Raw genomic sequence first — 18,387 nt, forward strand, 5'->3', positions numbered from 1 at the left:
TGGTAAAAGAGAGACAGAAATGCTTAGAACCTGAATCTTGCCTTCTGGGAAGAAGGGCAGTGATTAAAAGTAAAGAGTAATTAGTACCATGCCTTGCTAGTCTCCTGGTCTTTGAAGTCTTTTCAGAAAATGTTAATTGTATAATATAAAAGTGTGCCTTTAATCTTCATTTAAATAAGTGTCTTTTCATTTTTTTTTATTGTGAAATGTTGTTATACCCTTCTCTTTTCTGCATGCTGTACACTTCCATTAGATACATTTTATAAGTAATTTGTAATGACAGCATTGTAATATTCCTACCTTCCTGCCTTAGAGTTCTAATTTTCTTGAACCTATTCTTTTATTAAATCATGTCTGTTGTAGATACATGATTTTCATTATATATACTACTGCAACTCTTCTTAAAATATGAGGTATTTTTCTTTGATAAGTTTGGTCTATGTATGAAAGGCTTATTGATTTCTCACTTCTCGCTTTTTTAGCAGGACAACCTTGGGTCTCAGTTTAGCCACATGAGTCTTGCCCGCCAGCCATCTGCAGATGGTTCTGACCCTCATGCCACCATGTTCCAGTCCACTGTTGTTCTTCAGACCCCGCAGTCTGGTTATATCATGACAGCCGCCCCTCTACCACCGCCGCCACCCCCACCTCCCCTGCCACCTGGGCAGCCAGTCCCTACCGCTGGCTATTCTGCCTCTGGTCATCCTGTCAGCCAGCCTGTGCTCCAGCAGCAGGGGTACATTCAGCAGCCCTCTGCACAGGTGCATTGCTTTTTCCTCTCTCCTCTCCCATAGCAGCCTCCCATTTAAGATCGGTTTTAACTTTAGAGAGCTTATTTTTAATTTTGCATGGATAAAATTTGTGAGAACGTGTGAACAAAGCTTGTATAAACTAAACCCAAGCTAGTCTTATTGGCATTTTTTTCCAGCTTTATTAAAGTAACACTGACAAGTAAAATTTGTACTGGCATTTTAATTTGCATTAGAAATACAGCAAAAATTAAAGAATGGAACCAGCGCAAGTGTGTATTAGTGTAGGAATGGATAAACTGGCTTATTTATATGGTGATTGCTGTTCAGCAGTTAAGTTGAATGAGCTCTAGTGGTACATGTTTCAACCAAAATGAGTCTTAAAAATAATGTTAATTGCAAAATAAGTTGCATGAGGTTATATAGAGTACCATAAATGTAAATTTTTTAAATTCTCAACAAGTAATGCATAACACACACACACTAGAAGTTTAAAAACGTTTATGGAAACTACAGGATAATAGTTTTTCTGTGGAATATAGAACAAAGAATGTTGGAGTGAGCCTGAGGCTATTTCAGTAGCATCTGGTTTTGTAAAAGTGAGAAAAATCTCAAAGCGGGCAAAAAAATTAAAATCTACTAAATCTGATCAGCAGGCAAACTGGTAGGTGTCTTTTGTTATGTATACTCTATGTTTGATATTTTTAAAGTTTTTTTCAGGTGTACTTAAACCTAAGAAAATCAGTTTTCGGATGATTGATATTGGAGGGAATTGCTACTCATTATACTCTGATGTTCCTGGCAGAAAAAAAAATTCTATTGCAAGTAAAATTGATTTTTTCCCCCCTCAATACTTATCCTAGATGCCAGCCTGTTACTGTGCTCCGGGCCACTACCATTCCAGCCAACCTCAGTATCGCCCAGTCCCTTCTGTCCATTACAATTCACATCTAAATCAACCACTGCCACAGCCTGCACAGCAGACAGGTGAGTAGAAGTCACGAGAGTAGCACTTCTTAGCTTTGAGTATTGCTGGTTTTCATCCTGCTTCATTTCAGTCTTGCTGTTAAGATACTGCCACACTCTGTCAAGGATCTCAGATATGTGCACATACGTGAATGTGTAAACCAGTGAGATTAAAAGAGTGGGCAGATCTTAGCACCCGCCAGAAAATACCACACTGTCAGGTTTATATGCTAAAGGTTGGGAGTCATAATGAGAAGATTGTACAGGTGAGCGACTTCCTGGTACTCACTGCCTTTGTAGTTGAAGCCTTCTCTGCAGCTTGGTAGTCCACCCAAGGTAAACAGCGAAAAAGAGAGGCAAGGCCAGTTAAGATGCCTGCTGAACAGCTAACTGAAAGCAAGGACCAGGATGACCGAACTTTGGTTGAGAACTCTAGCCTAGTAAAGATATTTTGATGTCTTAGTCTCCGCAGAGACTTCCTTAAAAGGAATAATGTTCTCACACATCTTTTTTGTGTTTTGTTTTTCAATTTGCTGGTTGTATAGTGAAAGGTGTTTTTAAAGCAAATGCAGTCAATCTAATCCTAGTCACGTCAAATATATTAAAACTGAAAAGATTATTTTTCTTTTGCCCCTTTCAAATTGTCTTTAAGCATTCAATGAAAACAACTGTGATCTCAGTATAAAAAAAACTCACTAATTTTACTGAACTAATTTCTCTTTATGCTTCCTACCTAGATGTGTACTTCTGCCCCAGATGTTTAATAAGGTATTCTCTTCAGCCTTTATATAACTCTAGATGTTGAAGTAGAATTTTTACTGGTTTCTTTGCAGCCTTTTTAGCTGCTTGTCACCATTTGAAGGTGCTCAGGTTATGTCCCCATGACAAGCTGAGGCCACATCACCCTCCACCTCTACTTAGGCAGTTTCTTGCTCTTGCTGCTGTGTGGGACTTGTAAGGCGTGCTGCGATTTCAGGAGAAAGGCATCTACACTGGGCGGTCTGATGAGAAGTGTTCTTGCTTCTCACTCGTGCAGTCTTCAGTGATCATTGCGACTCATCGGCTTCCTTTACCGGATGTGACTCTTACTTAACACCCCTGCAGGGGAACTTCCGGGTCCTAAGTCTGTTGCTCTTAGGAGTTGTCTTGTACTTAATATATAGGTTTTTCCCTGTGTCATGTTACTAGCCCTGTATTGTATGTGACAAGTGTTCTTCCAAAGGATGTTGAGTACATACATTGGTCATTTTGGCCAACTTAGAATTTGTTCTCTGTCTTAAATGTGACTCCCTTTAGTTTCAGGTTTTCCTGAAGTTTAGTAATGCAGTCCACTTCAAATAATGTAAACTAGTATATGCTGTAATTTTGAACGGCATCAAAAGCTGTCTTTTATACCTGGGAACATTGGTCATGACAGTGCTTACTAATTTAAATACATTGTTGTTTTATTCCAATAGAAATTATTTCCTAAGTTTTCTGTACCTCAGTGACTGACTTTTCGTGTCACAATTGTCATGATTTTTTTCTTCCAAAATTACAATACAGATTACAGCTAATGTTATGATGATTAAAAAATAAAAGAAATATACTTTAACTCTCCCCATTCATATACCTTGCACATAACTAATTATTAGTTCAATAGTACACCCTATTAACGAGGCAAGCAAGAAACCTGTGTTCTGTATTTGTGTGAGCTTCTTAATTTTGTTCTTTTTAATGGCTAAATTTTTACTCCTCTCCATTGTCAAACTGTCTACAAAATTAAAACTTTTAATCACAGGTTGGACCAGTACAGCTGCCTCTCTGCAAAAAATTTTCCCATTTAATGGAAAACAGCTGAAAATGCCACTCCTTAATTGAGGGCCAAAAATCTGTGTGACAGATGGCATGTTTATCATCAGTGATGTTTTAATTGTGGGGTTTTTCCTAGTGCTGGTTATGGTGAGAAGAAAGGACACAGTAAGTCAGACTGTATCTAGACAGTACAGGCACCAAAAAGTGCGTGTGTCTGAATGGCTTTTGACACTGCGTTTGACTCTTAAGAGTCTGCTATAATGTAGCACTTTATATCTAGAATTGGTGCCTCCGATTATTTCATGTAGTATCCTGTCAACCCAAACTTAAGTTTCATGATATTCAGTTGAAGAATAAAAGGGAGGTAAATCCTCAAAGCACCCTTATCTGAAAGAGAAAGAAATGTTGTTATGCTGATGAGAGAAAATTTTTCTTTAAAGAAAAGTTTGGTAGTGCGTGTGCCACGTATTGTGTTCGTAATTATATAGAATTAGTTGGAGATGGAGGATTATATAATCTAAGGACTTTTTTTGTTGTTAGCTACAGAAGCTTACAGAAGAAATGTGAATTTATGTTTGTGTGTCTCCTAAAAGAAAAGTAAAAGTGCACTGGAAAATGGAAAAGGCAGCTTTTTGTTTCTCATTTTCTTTACAGATTTATAGCAGTTTCTTTCTCAGTAATTTACATTTTTGTGTGTAAACATCATATTTTCTGAATTTCATCAAAAATTTTTTTCCTTATATTTTCCTACATACCACCATCCTTACCTGATTAAATTTAGAAATAATTTATTATGTCCCTTACATTGTTTTCTTGTCAAATAACATCCAGTCAAAAAGCATACTGTTATCTCTTATTACATAAAAGGATGAAATCGGTTATTCAGCCAAATAATGAAAGCATTGATAGATTCAGAGCAATTTTTTTTCGTGGAGGCACAAATAATTTTTAAATGTTTATATATGAATTTAAAGAAATTTTGCCCTAAATTAATAAACCCAATTGAATAATATTCTTAGACCAGATAGGATATAGGCAGTAGAAAGATAGGATTTTCTGTTATTTTCCTTTTTAGGGGCAAGAAGGAGATTGGGGTAATATCTGAAGGATAAGATGCCTTTGGTCTTCTATCTGTGGGTGCACCAGAGGACTGCGGTAGCTATTGATCTCCTTGACAATAAACCCATCTATTGTGGGAACTGAATTGAAATCAGTACTAACATTCTTACTGGGAAATGAATATACCAATCTTTTGTTATGAATGTGAAATTACCAAGGTTATTAAAACAAGGTTGAGTCAGCCCCTGTCAACAGAAACAAGAAATTCTGACAACACAAGGCATCTCTATGGTATAATGTCAAAAAAAATAAATAAATAAATAAAACACAACAAATCCTGGCAGCCTTTATTTGTATTTAACTAATATTAGATGTATAACTTAAAGCCTCAATTTACTCAATTGCAAGAAAAAAAGTAAGGACGTTTTCCTGTACTGTCTGTTGAAGCCTCTGTGTACTGTAAAATTCCATGATTCTGTGTGTCTATCTTATGTGAGTCCTTTCTTGTTCAGAAAGGTGGGATATTGATTGATTTGCAGTAGCTTAATGACTTACTGTCAAGAACTGGCCCCATCCAAGCAGTGATTTCAAAAGATCTGGTTACTTGCCAGCTGCAGTAATAAGATAAGGCTTTATTATCTTAACCCTTTATCATAGAAGTTACAGCTTGAATACCATAAAGCATACCTCGTATAAGGAGCTTGGTATACTATAAAGAAACCTTTCCTGCAGGTAGTAATTACAGCAAAGATTTTAGGTTTATGAGGCCTGGCTGTTTTCTATGTAGCTGCTTTCATTCTTATGACTCTTTTGAAAAGTTTGCGGCTTCACCATATATGTTTAATATTTTGCAATAATTGGCCTTGTTCCTGAGCTGTTGGATTCGGGGCCGTAGCACTGTCTGAGAGGTTTACATTTCTCACAGTGAACCGGTCTCTTTTTCAGCTGCTTCCTGGCTTCTTTTTACTCAGATTTCCACTGCTTTCTTCTTTCTTTCTTTCTTTCTTTTTTTAATGCTGTATTAAAGTACTAACATTTGCTTATATTTTCCATTAATTGTAATGCCTTTTAATCATGCATCATACTCAAATAGGGATTTGAATTTAAATAACAATCTTGACTTAGTATAATTTACCTTTTAAAAATTTGTGAAAGCTATTGCTTTAATTTCTTTTCCAAAGCAGATCTAAATCACAGATTCAGTTTGGTTTGGAGCTTTTCTTAAAAGTTTTAATGTCTTAAGCATGCTAAACTTACTAGCAAAAGTCAAGTACGTCTCTTTCCCTATTGCTAAGTAACTTCTTAGGAATATTATTACTCATGCCATTAAATGGACCTAAGGACACCTAAAAGCATTTGAAGCTCTCTGAGCTCTGACTAGGGATGTAGTTTAATTTTTATTCCAAACTGTGATATCGTATGCATGTGGGAAGCAAAATGACTCTGTAAAACTAAATTATCATTTTAGTTTTGCAACAGGCTGATAAATTGAAAGATTATCAATGCATGATACCTTCAGTCTTAGCTTTCCAAATAACTTGGAACCATGAGGTTCCAAACTGACTAAGCTTTATTACCAATAGACCAAGATAGGGTCCTGATGAACCACAGCCTTAGGAGGTACATTGTATGTTCAACGGGCTGTTAAGATGTGCAGAGTACTGGCAGCATTGCGGGGCACAAATCTAAAAGTAACAAAGGTGTATAAGGCAGGCAAGGAAGGAAGGGCCATGTTGGAGGAGCAGAGGAGGGGAATATACTGATAAAGGATTTCGTTATGTTAAATAGGGACTCTAGGTGCAAAGTCAGCTTCTTTACTGACAACTTTTGGCTCGAGTAATAGGAATTTTGTATTTAAATTACTAGGTGGTGGCCCTGACTATCCTTGTTTTTTCCATTGATTTGTTAGCATTTCTTAGTATTGTGTGACCAGCACAGACTCAAACATTTGTGTATTACCTACAAATCTACCTATTTCCCTTTTCCCTTCTCCATTAACCTGCCGCCACTGAAATCTGGAGCCAAATGTATCTGGTAAGTACCCATAGCTTTCCTCGAGTTGTGTACACTCTTCCATAGGACTGTCATTTAAATAGCTGTGAGCTATAACCTCTGTGTGGCTGTGTTTATTAGATTTGTTTCTTGTGTTTGTATTTCTGTTTATTTCAGGCGCAGAAGTAGGAGAGCAGAGGGTGATAGAGGAGAAAGAGTAGTGAAGGCGTGCTGGCAACTGTGTACTCTTCTTCCATACTCACCAACAGGCTATCCTTAGCTGAACTTGCCTGCTCACTAAAATAGTGCCACAGACATAAGACAAGCCAGATTACAAACTTCAGATTTTGATGATTTGGAAGCAGTTGTTATATAAACTGTCTTGTAGATACCTAGTTAAAATTAAATTTAGAGTTGGCAAAACGGCTCATCCAAAAAAAAAAAAAATTCAATCTTGAAAAAATTTAATAATGCTGTTAAATGAAATAACCTTAGATTTACGGCTATTCTGAAAAGCATTTCTTCAGTTCCTTTTATTATCTTTCTGATTATGCCTAATCCACATTATTAAGAATGTTTTCCTTTAACACAAATGCTAGTTCAGGCCACCTGTGTGAAAAAAAAAGTAGCCTATTAAAGCCTGTGAAGTACTTTTCTGCTGAGCACTGTATTTCCTTCTTGCTCTCTTCTCTGTTGAAGTGAAAGAGAGTTTAAAATAGAATATTCTTTGGAGCCCCCCAGGGAAGTGCCTGAGCCATCAATTTATATTGTCCCAGTTCTCTCAGCTTGCAGAACTGATTGTGGTTTCCTCTGAAAGTGCTAGGAGAAATGGGATAATATTGCAACAGTGCAATCCTGTAACAAAGGAGAATGTCAGTGCTAAATAAATTTGCACCTGTGCTGAGATCTGGATGTGTACTCTCTTGTTTGGTATCACTTATATAGGCATTGCCTGCTTTACGAAATAGACGCTTTCCCACACGAATTCACAGATTTCTATGAAAGATATCCTGTTTTCCTCTTAAACCCAGGTTAAATCCAGATACATCACAGGAAGCATTTTTTTTTTAATTCTGATATACTGAAACACATCTTATTGAAGAAAGGATAATTTAGGTAGTAGCCAAATTGGGGATGTGTACTGAGTGTCAGACTACTCTAAATGCTCTTCTTGTAGCATTTTTTAAACGTAGTGGTACTTTTCATTCTCTAGGAATCTCCTTTACACTTCCTAATCTTCAGCCTTCTCCCTTTTTTCCAGATCATTGGATTTTTTTTTTTTCCCTCATACTTAGCAGTCTTCAAACTATTCTTTTAAAACTAGCAGAACTATTTTTCTCCCATGCCTTGGGTCTGAGTAGTTAGATAATGAACCACAGTGCCACTTCTCTAATAAGTGCTATTAACAATTGATGCACTGCAGCCTGAATATTTAAACACAGGTTTAAAGCACCTTGAACAGTTTTTAAGTTGTAAATTTTATTAAGCAAGTGTGCATAAAGTGAGGCGTGTCTGTAATTAGATGGTCCTTTATTTTATGTTGTTAATAAATTATTTTATTAATGATTTTGTCTTGCCTAAACAATAAGGTTCTTATCTTTCACTGAATTAGAATTTTATTGTTTTTTTCTTTTTTTTAAAGTGCTCTTTCTCAATTGAATATTTCTAATTTTGCTTGTGATTATAGTAACTTCAATCAACATAGATCCCATGGTCTTATATCATTCACAAAATGTCCGATAATCTTTTTGTAACATTTAATATCATGTTCTTTAGCATATACTCCAAAATTATATACTTTTTAACCAGTTACTGGGCTGTTGTTTGTTTGGAGTTAGCATATGAAAGTGCTTAGAGCAGTGCCTAAACCTAATAAATATCATGTAAATGTTAGCTACTAATATTATCTTGTTGTGTCATCAAAGAAATAATTATGTAGTATTCTAAATGAAAATGCATACAAATTTGGGATAAATTTGTGTTTGGGTTGAATTCCAAAGTGGACACTGGAAGCTGGCATAGTTTGTTCCAAAATATTTAGTCATTTTGTCTTGTTAACATCTTGACACATGCCTTCTTCCTTAAAGTCAGTGGAGACTTCAGATCAGTTGGCTTTTTTCTCGTCCTTTGATTGTTAACTTGAGGTCTAAATATGTTCTAAGAAAACTTACTTAAATACTTCCTTCCCATAGCTTTGTAAAATCCCTATTGATTAGCTATGGAAACATTTCATGGAAAAAGTTTATGAAACAGTATATGTCATAGGGTCTTATTTCTATAAATAATGTGAGTGGTATATATATTGCTATCTATGCAGAGAAAATAAGGCTAGCCATATATATAATGTGTAAATAGTGATCATCTATACATGATTGTCTTACAAAAAAATTTTTTTTGCATAGTGGCTTTTTCCCTTTTGTATTTTCCAAATTTTCTTCCATGAAAACATACTTTATAATCAAATAAAACTTTTTTAAAGATGTTTTCAATGTCCTTTTTTTTCCCCAGAAATGTTCAAATAAAACCTTCACTTCAAGCTTTACATATTAGATATAAACTAAAACAATTTTGTTCTTTCTTTTCAAATAAACACTTTGAGGTTAATTACGTGAAATCTGTGATTCATCTGCTGTGCATTTTTTGAGAAGCTTTGTGAGCAATTCATGAATTCTAGACTGAGGTGATTTGTATTCTTGGGATTAAGTTTCATTTTAATGAAAAGACAAATATGTTTAACCTTATTTTAAACATGTTACTTTAAAACTCAAGTATGACTTTTGCTGTGAAAAGCCATTCACTAAACGTGGACAGTGAGAAACTGGCCATTCGTTCTCAGTCAACCTGTCAGCATGAAGTAAGCTCCTGGTTTTGTGTAGAAGCATACATAATTTTGATTCTATTCTGTTAAGAATATGTTTTTCCGCATTGTTTATTTAGTAAGTATAAATACTAAGTACTCACTTTTTTGGCTCATTTTGTGATAGCTGATGTGGATTTTGGGTTTTATTCTTTTTCTTTAATGGGGTGGTTGGGGTGTTACAAGTTTCTGACCCAATCCTTAAAAAGCATGCCATTTCAGTTTAGGGTTTTGGGGTTTTTTGTTTTTTTTTTTTTTTTTTTTTATGGTGGAGAACAATTAACAAGAACAGTTTTCTATTACCTGTAGAGTTTTAAGAGATATGGGAATAAGGCAATGAACAAAATTGTGAGAAGATTAATAAGAAAACTTCTTAGGGAAAATATTTTCTTTTAAAGTATTTGGCATCCTTATTTTTAATAGCTCCACTGTTATTTAAAAACATATTCCCAGTTTATTTATTCTACTTCTGAATGAAGTACTAATACTTGTCGTTTTCATACTTTCACAATCTTTAAAATCTGAAACTTATTGGTAGTTCTCACTGCTCTTATACTGGTAAAATCTTTGGTTCTCCAGCAAAATTCTACCTTCATCTTCTACTTTTCACTGCACGTACCACATCCAGCCACTCTTGACTATTATTCCCTGTTCCTCAAACATGTTATTCAGTTTTTACTTTTTCTAGACTTTAAGTCCAGCCTCAAATGTTACTGCCTTTGTGACTATCAGCCAGGATTAATTTTTTCCTCTTTAATTTCACAAGACCCTACTTACTGTGCTATTCTGGTAGGGTGTCGTGGGTAAGAATGCCTAATTTCAAAGATAAGGACCATGTTTTACTCAGCTTTTATCATCCACCAGGCACATCTTGAGCTCACAGCATCCTTATACTACCCTCTCTAACAAATGAGGTGCTGGAGTCAAATGTTCTAGATTTTGTTATATTGTCACATTTCCAAAATGTGATGTTTGTGTGGTGATACATAGATAGAGACAAATAAAGAGGTGTGTGTGTGTGTATGTGTGTGTATATATAAGTAGGCATTGATGTTAGTAGGGATTGGGCTATGTTAAGGAATCTAAAATACCATTGGAAACTTTTTGGTGCAATTCCAGGATGCAGTGTCCAAGTGACCCTACATTAGACCACTATGACATGGAATCTACAGCTATTTATTGAAAGCTTACTGTGTCCGGTCATTTTTTTTTTCATGAAAGAGAATTGCAGGCAGAAGGCATGCAAGGTGAATCTCCAGATACTGGCAAATTTAGATAAATAAAGCAAATCAGAGCCACATTTGAACATAAATTGGCTTTTTTCCCCAAAGTTTTCTTTTGAGGCAACCTGTAACTTTGAATATATTTTGAATAAAATAGAAAAATAATATGAAAAAAACACTTCAAGTTTTTTAGGGGGATGTGACTGTTTAAGTCAAAATATGTAAGTCACAGTATGTTACAGTGAATTTTGTCAGGTGTCCACATTTTTCAGTTTAATTTTAGTGGACTATAATCCTGACAAGTCCATTGTAAGAATTTGCTTTCCCAGTGTATAAAGAGCTGAGCCCAAATTCTGATGCTGCATTAGATGTGTTTGTGGGTGTGTGGGTGTTCAGAAATGGCGTTTCCAAAACAAGAAAGGGTCTTATATTCACATTCTGTGTCCATTCCTGGCCTTTATTTTCTTAGTGGTAGAAATGTGTTAGTGTATGTTTTGATGGGGTTTGGATTGTGAATTTGAAATACTTGACATTTGATAAACTGCAAATAGGGTGGGGTGTTAATTATTATACCAAAGAGCAAGAAAGAAGTTTCCTTACTTTACCTGGCAAATCTGAGTATTACAGGAATTTCACAGGGAGAAATGTTTAGGAGATAGCATATTATAAATCACTTTATTAGATATAAGGACTATAATACACATTTTTTTGGTAAAAGCTAGATTGATAAGAAATCATTTGAAACATGGCAATAAAGCACTGTTGCCATAGAAATAGCGTCATTTTATGAAACCCTTCACTATTAAAGGATTCATTATAACTGGATTTTTACTTGGTTGTTAACATGTTGCCTAGTTACCAGATATATTTTGTATTCATGTCTTTAGAGAAGGTTGATGCTAGAATTTATTCAACTGTTTAGTCATTGAGCAAAATCATTGAGGCTTCCAGGCAACTACAGTGATAACTTTGTCTACAGCCTACGCTTGAGATGGGATCTTTGCCATTCCTGTGGCTTTAGGGATTAATTAGGATGGAAATGAAAACTGATATATACAGGACAGCAAAATAGATATATGGTATTATCAGAGAAATCATTTCACTGATCCTTAGTTGTGGAAGTTTGTATAGGCAGTGCTATAGTTTGGTTTATCTTTGTAGAATTTTTTTAGCTACTCTGAAGCTGGAAGGTAGTTATTTTTATCTGGTTTCTTTAAAAAAAAAAAAAAGCTTTGTTGTAGTTTCTGGTTATTTACATAAGTCTTGAGCTAATGGGTTTATCTAAAGGAATCCTCTTAAGGCTCTGGAGACAGAATTCATACTGACTACTCAAAGCTTATCATTGTGGAGTCTTTTTAAAAACTAATAAAGTGACCTGATAAAAGTATATTTATATTTTTAACTTACCACTTAAATTACCAGCAGTGCCTTCAGTGTAGGAAGAGCTGTCCCTTAGGTGTTTGATTTGTGAACTTGGGGCAGATTGCTTAATATCTCCAAGGATCTGTTTCTCTGTCAAGTGACTTTAATAATACAATAAGAAAATAATCTAAAAAATTGCTGAATAACTCCATTTTCCTTGTGCCCCTTGACACATTCCTAATGTAAAGAGTCATATCTTATTGTGGTCTTTTTTAAGCATAAAACGATTCTATAAAAGTGACCATTATTTTCCATCTCCAGAGGACCAATTCTACCAGTACCAACTGAGAATTCTCAATTTTTTAACAAGAGGCCCTGCATTTTGCTTTTGTTCTGGACCCCACAAATTATGCATCCAGTCTTGGTCCACAGAAACTATTTGTCATAGCAGATTGTGATACACACTGAATGGTAATAGTCTGTATAAACCAAGTCTATGGCCCTGTAAGTTTCCTCAACTACAAAGGAAATCTTTGTACACAAATTTTACTTGAATGTTATTGGGGGTGAGGGTGGGTAGCTGACTTGGCTTACCTACATAGTAAACCTTTTAAATGTTAGCTCTCACAATAGAGGGTTTTTGAGATTTGCTATTTAAACAAAATGCTGTCATTTTAGAACACAAACTACTTGCTTAAAACACACAAAAGAAATCCTACTAGTGAAATAAATTCAAAGCAGGATTTAACTCTTTGTGCCATTACAGGTTATCAAGTTATGCCCAACCAGCAGCAAAACTACCAAGGGATTGTTGGAGTTCAGCAACCCCAGAGTCAGAGCCTCGTTGGTGGCCAGCCCAACAGCATTGGAAATCAGATTCAAGGAGTGGTCATCCCCTATCCTTCAGTGCCAACTTATCAGGTACATTGTCAGTCTTACCTACATCAGGTAGAGATGATTTTGAATAATTACCTTATGTGGCTACAATACATCTTCTCTCTTCTTTTAATATTGGGGAAATGCTTCTGTAATATATCACTTTATAGTCTGAAGAGTTTTATTAGTCAGTGCAGCTTTGTTTTATCCTCATTTTATTGCATTATTCATTCACTTTATTAATTTTTAGAGAAAATGTCTAAACCATATTCATATTGGGGAATAAATTTTGTCCAGCATTGTCTGTTTCCAGCAGCATAAGTATATGAGCAAGTGTCTTATTCTATTCTTCAACTGCTTAGAAAGTCTGCTTGAGGAGAGAGTGGAATGGGAGAGAAAAGTAAAGGTGGAGATAGGTACAGGTGGAGATAGGTATGAAGTAGAGTACAGATTACAAGTCAGTGTTTACAGGATAAGGAACAGTGTGCAGTTTGCCATGCTGGAACTGATTTTTTTATCCCACTTAGTCCCAAAAAGGAATAGTATGTCATATATTGAAAATGTCATGGATTTTCATTTCTAATTCTAAAGTAGAAGCACTTACTGTTTCATAAATAAGTCAGCTTTCTTTAGTAAACTATGGCACATTTTCAGAGATTTGTTTTACCTTCCTCTACTTTCTGGAGTAACCAGCAAGTAGGTTTGTTTTGTTAGCCTTGTGGTTTTCCATAGCTGTTAAGAAATCCAAAGACCATTTTCCTTCATGTCAACAAGGTAGAAACAATTTAGTTGGAAAGAGAAATGTACACGTATTTCATCTAAACATGTGTAAACAAATTGGTGGTAGTATACAGACTGATAACTGAAGGAGTCATGAAATATAGCCATGAACAGGTTAAGGACTTAATGCAGAAGTCTTCTAAAAGATCCAGACCTTTAACTAGCTCTCAAAAGAAAATTATGGGCATAAATTGGTTAAGAAGATGTTCTGAGGATGGGAAAGGATATGAGGAAAGGTGGTAGCATGTTCTGTGTAATTCCAGGAAATGAAAATTGTAATTAAAATTTTAAATGTGGAATTATCAAGGACTTTTGAGCACTAAAGAATATGCCTTACTTTGAAGCCCCTTGATAATAGAAAGCAACTAACAAAAAAAGATGTATCATGAAACTAGATTTTACATCTTTCTCTTCTCTCATATCCTCCAAGCCTTTTACTCTTTATCCTCCTTGCTTAAGCCTAGGCACATGAAACTGCCCATCCCCTACTTTGTCTGGAGTTAGACAGAATCACTACCAAGCCAGGAGCCCTCCCTTCTCAAGGACACTGGTCATGCTGCCTAATTCAATCCATCAGGCATCAGCTTGATGCCTGTACACCTTATAAGTAAGATCTGCCTTGAATATAAATTTGAAATATATTACATCCTTATTAATGTAGTCTTTAAAAATGGAGCTAGATATTTTAAATGTTTCATAGCTAAGACAGTTATTATAATTTCTGTAGCATACTTTTTTTTTATAAGTTACAAATTACTTTCTCATGATATTTCATGTAATCCTCCCACTGGGTGAATGTCATGAGAAATGTTACTCTGACAAGCAATGAGTAACAGCCTGCTTTGTACTTCCTACCACGTTTGGTTAGATAAGCTGGATGGTGATAAACCATCTAAAAATTAAGTCAGAGAAGTCAGCTGTACTCAGTAGAGTGTATACTGTGGCTGTGCATTTTCAAGTACTGTTCCCTGTCTTTTGGTACTTGAGTTTTTCCTTTACCGCTAGGTACAAATTTATTCTATAGCTTAAATCATTTTCCTAGATCTGCCTTGCTTATATACTAACTTAGGTACAGTCAGAAATAATAATTTCACAATATCACACTGCCTCAGTAGACAAAAAGACTGAAATATACTGTGTCGTACAGAATTGGAGGAATTAAACCAGTAACTTTCTCTTTGCAATAATTGAGCCAAATTGAAAGTAATTAAAAGATGACCATGTAATTTGAAAGGTGCAGGTGCATTTCAAGAAGATGTTAGTAGGCAAGACTTAGAAGCTAATCATTAACTTATAAATCATGATGCTCAGATATAGAGAATCATGATGTGGTTAAAGAACTAAGACTCTGGGGGCAGTGGGCATGGGTTCACATTCCGACTTCTCTGCTATACAACCTCAGGCAAGCTGCTTAACCTCAGTTTTCCCATCTGTAAAACAGGGATAATAAAGATGCCTTCTTAGGGTTGTTAGGAGGGCTTGATGTAATAATATGCAGAGGTTTTTAGGACAGAATCTGAACGTGATAGTAAGTACTCAGTAATGTTAACTTTCATTGTCATCACTGTTAACTGCTGTCAACGCCATTACTATTGCTGACGTCATCATCATGAGAATCATCAGAAGCTTTTACATTTATATTACATTTTGTATTTACCAAAATCACTGAATGCAACTGTAACATGGCACATTTGTAAATTAAGGAACCATTGTGCCCATGTGTTTTCTATTTTAAAAACTATGGTGGGGAGGGTATAACTCAGCGGTAGCAATTATGCAGAAGGTTCTGGGTTCAATCCCCAGTAAGTCCATTAAGACAAATAAACAAGTAAACCTAATTACTCCCCTCCAATAAAAAATAAAAAGTGTTAGAGGTTATGGTAAAAAAAAAAAAAAAAAACTATGGAAACCAGAGAATTGAAGAATCATTATGTTCATGTGGTTTCTATGTAGATAATATAGAAAACAGAGAAAGATCCACCATTTATCATATTTCTATTGTGCTAGACCCTGTAGATGAAGATTATAACAGAGATAATACCCAGTCCGCCCGGTGGAGGTGTCATTCCCATTTGTTAGATAATGACCTGTGGGGCCTCAGAATAGTGAAGTCCTTTGCCCAGGGTCACATAGGTAGTAAAGTGATGGAGGTGACATGACAGCTAGGTACCTTAGGCCCCAGAGCTCACACTCTTTCTGATCCAGTGTATCTCCCTGGTGCCCCACCTAAGTTTTACTTAGCTCTACCTGAGGTGAACCATATTACTCTTCATATCAAATGATCGTGCTTATTTTGAAAGTTTTTTTTTAATAACTTTGAGACATGTCATAACTTTTTAAAAACAATCTGATGCATCTAGCCTACTCTACTATTGATAAATATTAACCAAAAACGGTAGCCAAAAAGGATACAGAAATCAAATGGTAATGCTGTAGCTAACTTATCGGGGCAGCCTATTGGCAGTTTTAACTTATTCCTAACTGCTTATTCTTGAAAAGTGTATGGTGGCTGGAGACATTGACATTTGCAGGGTTTTGAAGAACCTCTTTCCCTTTAAATTGTCTTTCAAATTTTAGGTTTCACTGCCTCAAGGTTCTCAAGGAATTGCCCATCAGACTTATCAACAGCCTGTTATGTTCCCTAATCAGTCTAATCAAGGATCTATGCCCACAACGGGAATGCCAGTTTACTATAGTGTCATTCCACCTGGCCAACAAAATAACTTAAGGTGAGTGTGACTAGAAGAACCTAATCCTATAGCTCCCGTGGTTTACCAGAATTGTGGTCTGTTGCTAATTTTAAAGTTGCCTAAGGAGCAATACCTGAGATCTTTTTCCAATATAGAATAGAAAAACTATGATGCAATCTGTTTTTCAAATATTTCAGCGTAAGCAGAGCATTACATGTGTAAAAGGGGAGTCAGAGTCTCTCATGTGCTTAAAAGCAGTAAAGCAGTAGGCCAGTCTCCTTTTACTCACCCAGAGGGAATCATAGCTGGCCATAGGCCTTGGAGTTTAGAGCATTTGTGTGTTAATATTTAAGGTTTTTGTAAGAGTTTGGGGAGAATATATTTTCTATATATAACCTCTGCAGCAAAATATCTTGCTAGAGTATTTCAGCATTTTTATTTCTCCTAAACTTCTAATTTTGTGTTTTCGGCTTTTTGTTGGCCTCAGCCATCTTTTGCAGTAATTGTCTATAACAAAGTCTCAGACCGAACCACATCTTTTCGTGAAATTTTACTTCTGTTGTTATTAAAAGGGAAGTTGTTAACACTTAGCCTAGAGAAATAAAATGTAATAAGAAAGTTACTTTTGATGCTGAAACATTACCTTTTTAGAATACTTATTTTCTCTTTGTCAGATGTAACAGCTTTTTACTATTTTTGTAAGCATGTATTTATCGGCAAAATTAATTAGTAAGTTAAGTTTTATTGACAAAAATGATGTTAAAGAAAGGAAGAGGATGCTTATAGGTATTTCACTGCTTGTGACCCCAACAAAAATGAATGATAATAGTAAGATTAAAGAAATAATTTTTAAGTGGATACCTTTAAAGAATAGGGAGGGAAGAGGTGACATTTCATGCAAAAAGCTTTATTTTCAGCCTCAGTGAGTTTCTCTTGAGAAAAATATTTCTCCTGCACCTGCATTTTATCTATTAAAAGAGTATTTTCTCTATTTAACTTACTTGGGTCCTTCTGATTATACATATGATACATAGTTATTGTAGAAAACTTGAAAATATAAAATATTTCAAAATGTGACATGTGAAAGAGCAGATGAAGTATGCCTCACCACCGGAGGTAATCACTGTTAAATTTTGGTGTCTTGACTCAAGTCATCTTCCAGTGTACATATAATATGTGAACTTTGTTAGGAGTCACTTGTTCTAAACATTTCATTTTCTATATTTTTAATTGCATTTTTCATAAGCTGTGGTTTAAAAAAATCTCCCTTACCCATTGCCCTTTGTGCAAAGCAATTGCTATTCCTCGACCAAAATAATCAATTAGAGTTTGCTATATATCTTTCTAAAACTTTTTTTTTTCCTCTAACACTTTTTCTTCTTCTAAATAGATACGTAAAAAATTTATGGTTTGAGAAGGGAGGTTTGGTGTTTTTGAGATAGATTAGGGATGTTTTGGTTTGTGTTGTGTCACTGAATATTTTTCTGCATGTGCAGAATTATTTTTATGAATGTTTTATTCTTCAGCTTTTTCGTTGAATGTTAGCCTTGAGCATCTTTCCACAGAGTATCTGAATTTTTCCTCTTAGGTTGGACTAGGGAGAAATCAGCATGAGAGTAAGAGGTCAGGCCAAGGAATTTATATTTTAGACTCTTAATAGCAAGTAATTGTGGTTTTTGAAGCGTGAAATTGATGTGATAAGGTTTGTCTCTTTAAATAAATTAGTTCAGTCGCAGTAGTTGAGGTGGATTTGAATTGGGCAGAGAACTCGAGGAGGAGAGTGGTGCATACAAGCATCAAGCAGCAGGTGCTCCACTGTGTGTGGTGGTGGCAGCAGGAAGTGGGTACATCTGGGAGGCACTTTGAAAGAAGAAAGGAATACTTGGTGATACTGTAAATGACGGTTAGGGGAAAATCTGATACCTTGATGGAAAATGTCCTACTAGCAACAATAGGGTATTAGAGTTGGAGATGAGTGTAATTTATATATTGTTTACTTTAAAATACCTACTAGATCTAGGGTCAGCACATTTTTCTGT

The 18,387-nt window shown here is 35.4% G+C and overlaps 1 protein-coding gene across 15 annotated transcripts in view; it reads left to right on the top strand.

The window, feature by feature from the left end:
• Nucleotides 1–18,387, top strand: part of R3HDM1 (R3H domain containing 1) — an 82,610-nt gene that overhangs the window by 47,017 nt on the left and 17,206 nt on the right. For 14 of the 15 annotated variants that reach the window (XM_010973215.3, XM_045508850.2, XM_074363571.1 and 11 more), the window contains 4 exons: nt 483–761; nt 1,613–1,736; nt 12,769–12,923; nt 16,236–16,387. In XM_010973215.3, the coding sequence (XP_010971517.1) occupies nt 483–761; nt 1,613–1,736; nt 12,769–12,923; nt 16,236–16,387 (710 nt within the window). The remainder of the gene's footprint in view (nt 1–482; nt 762–1,612; nt 1,737–12,768; nt 12,924–16,235; nt 16,388–18,387) is intronic. The other variant, XM_010973216.3, reaches the window with a different exon arrangement.

The sequence above is a fragment of the Camelus bactrianus genome, chromosome 5 (genome assembly GCF_048773025.1).
Source record: "Camelus bactrianus isolate YW-2024 breed Bactrian camel chromosome 5, ASM4877302v1, whole genome shotgun sequence".
Taxonomy (NCBI): Eukaryota; Metazoa; Chordata; class Mammalia; order Artiodactyla; family Camelidae; genus Camelus; species Camelus bactrianus.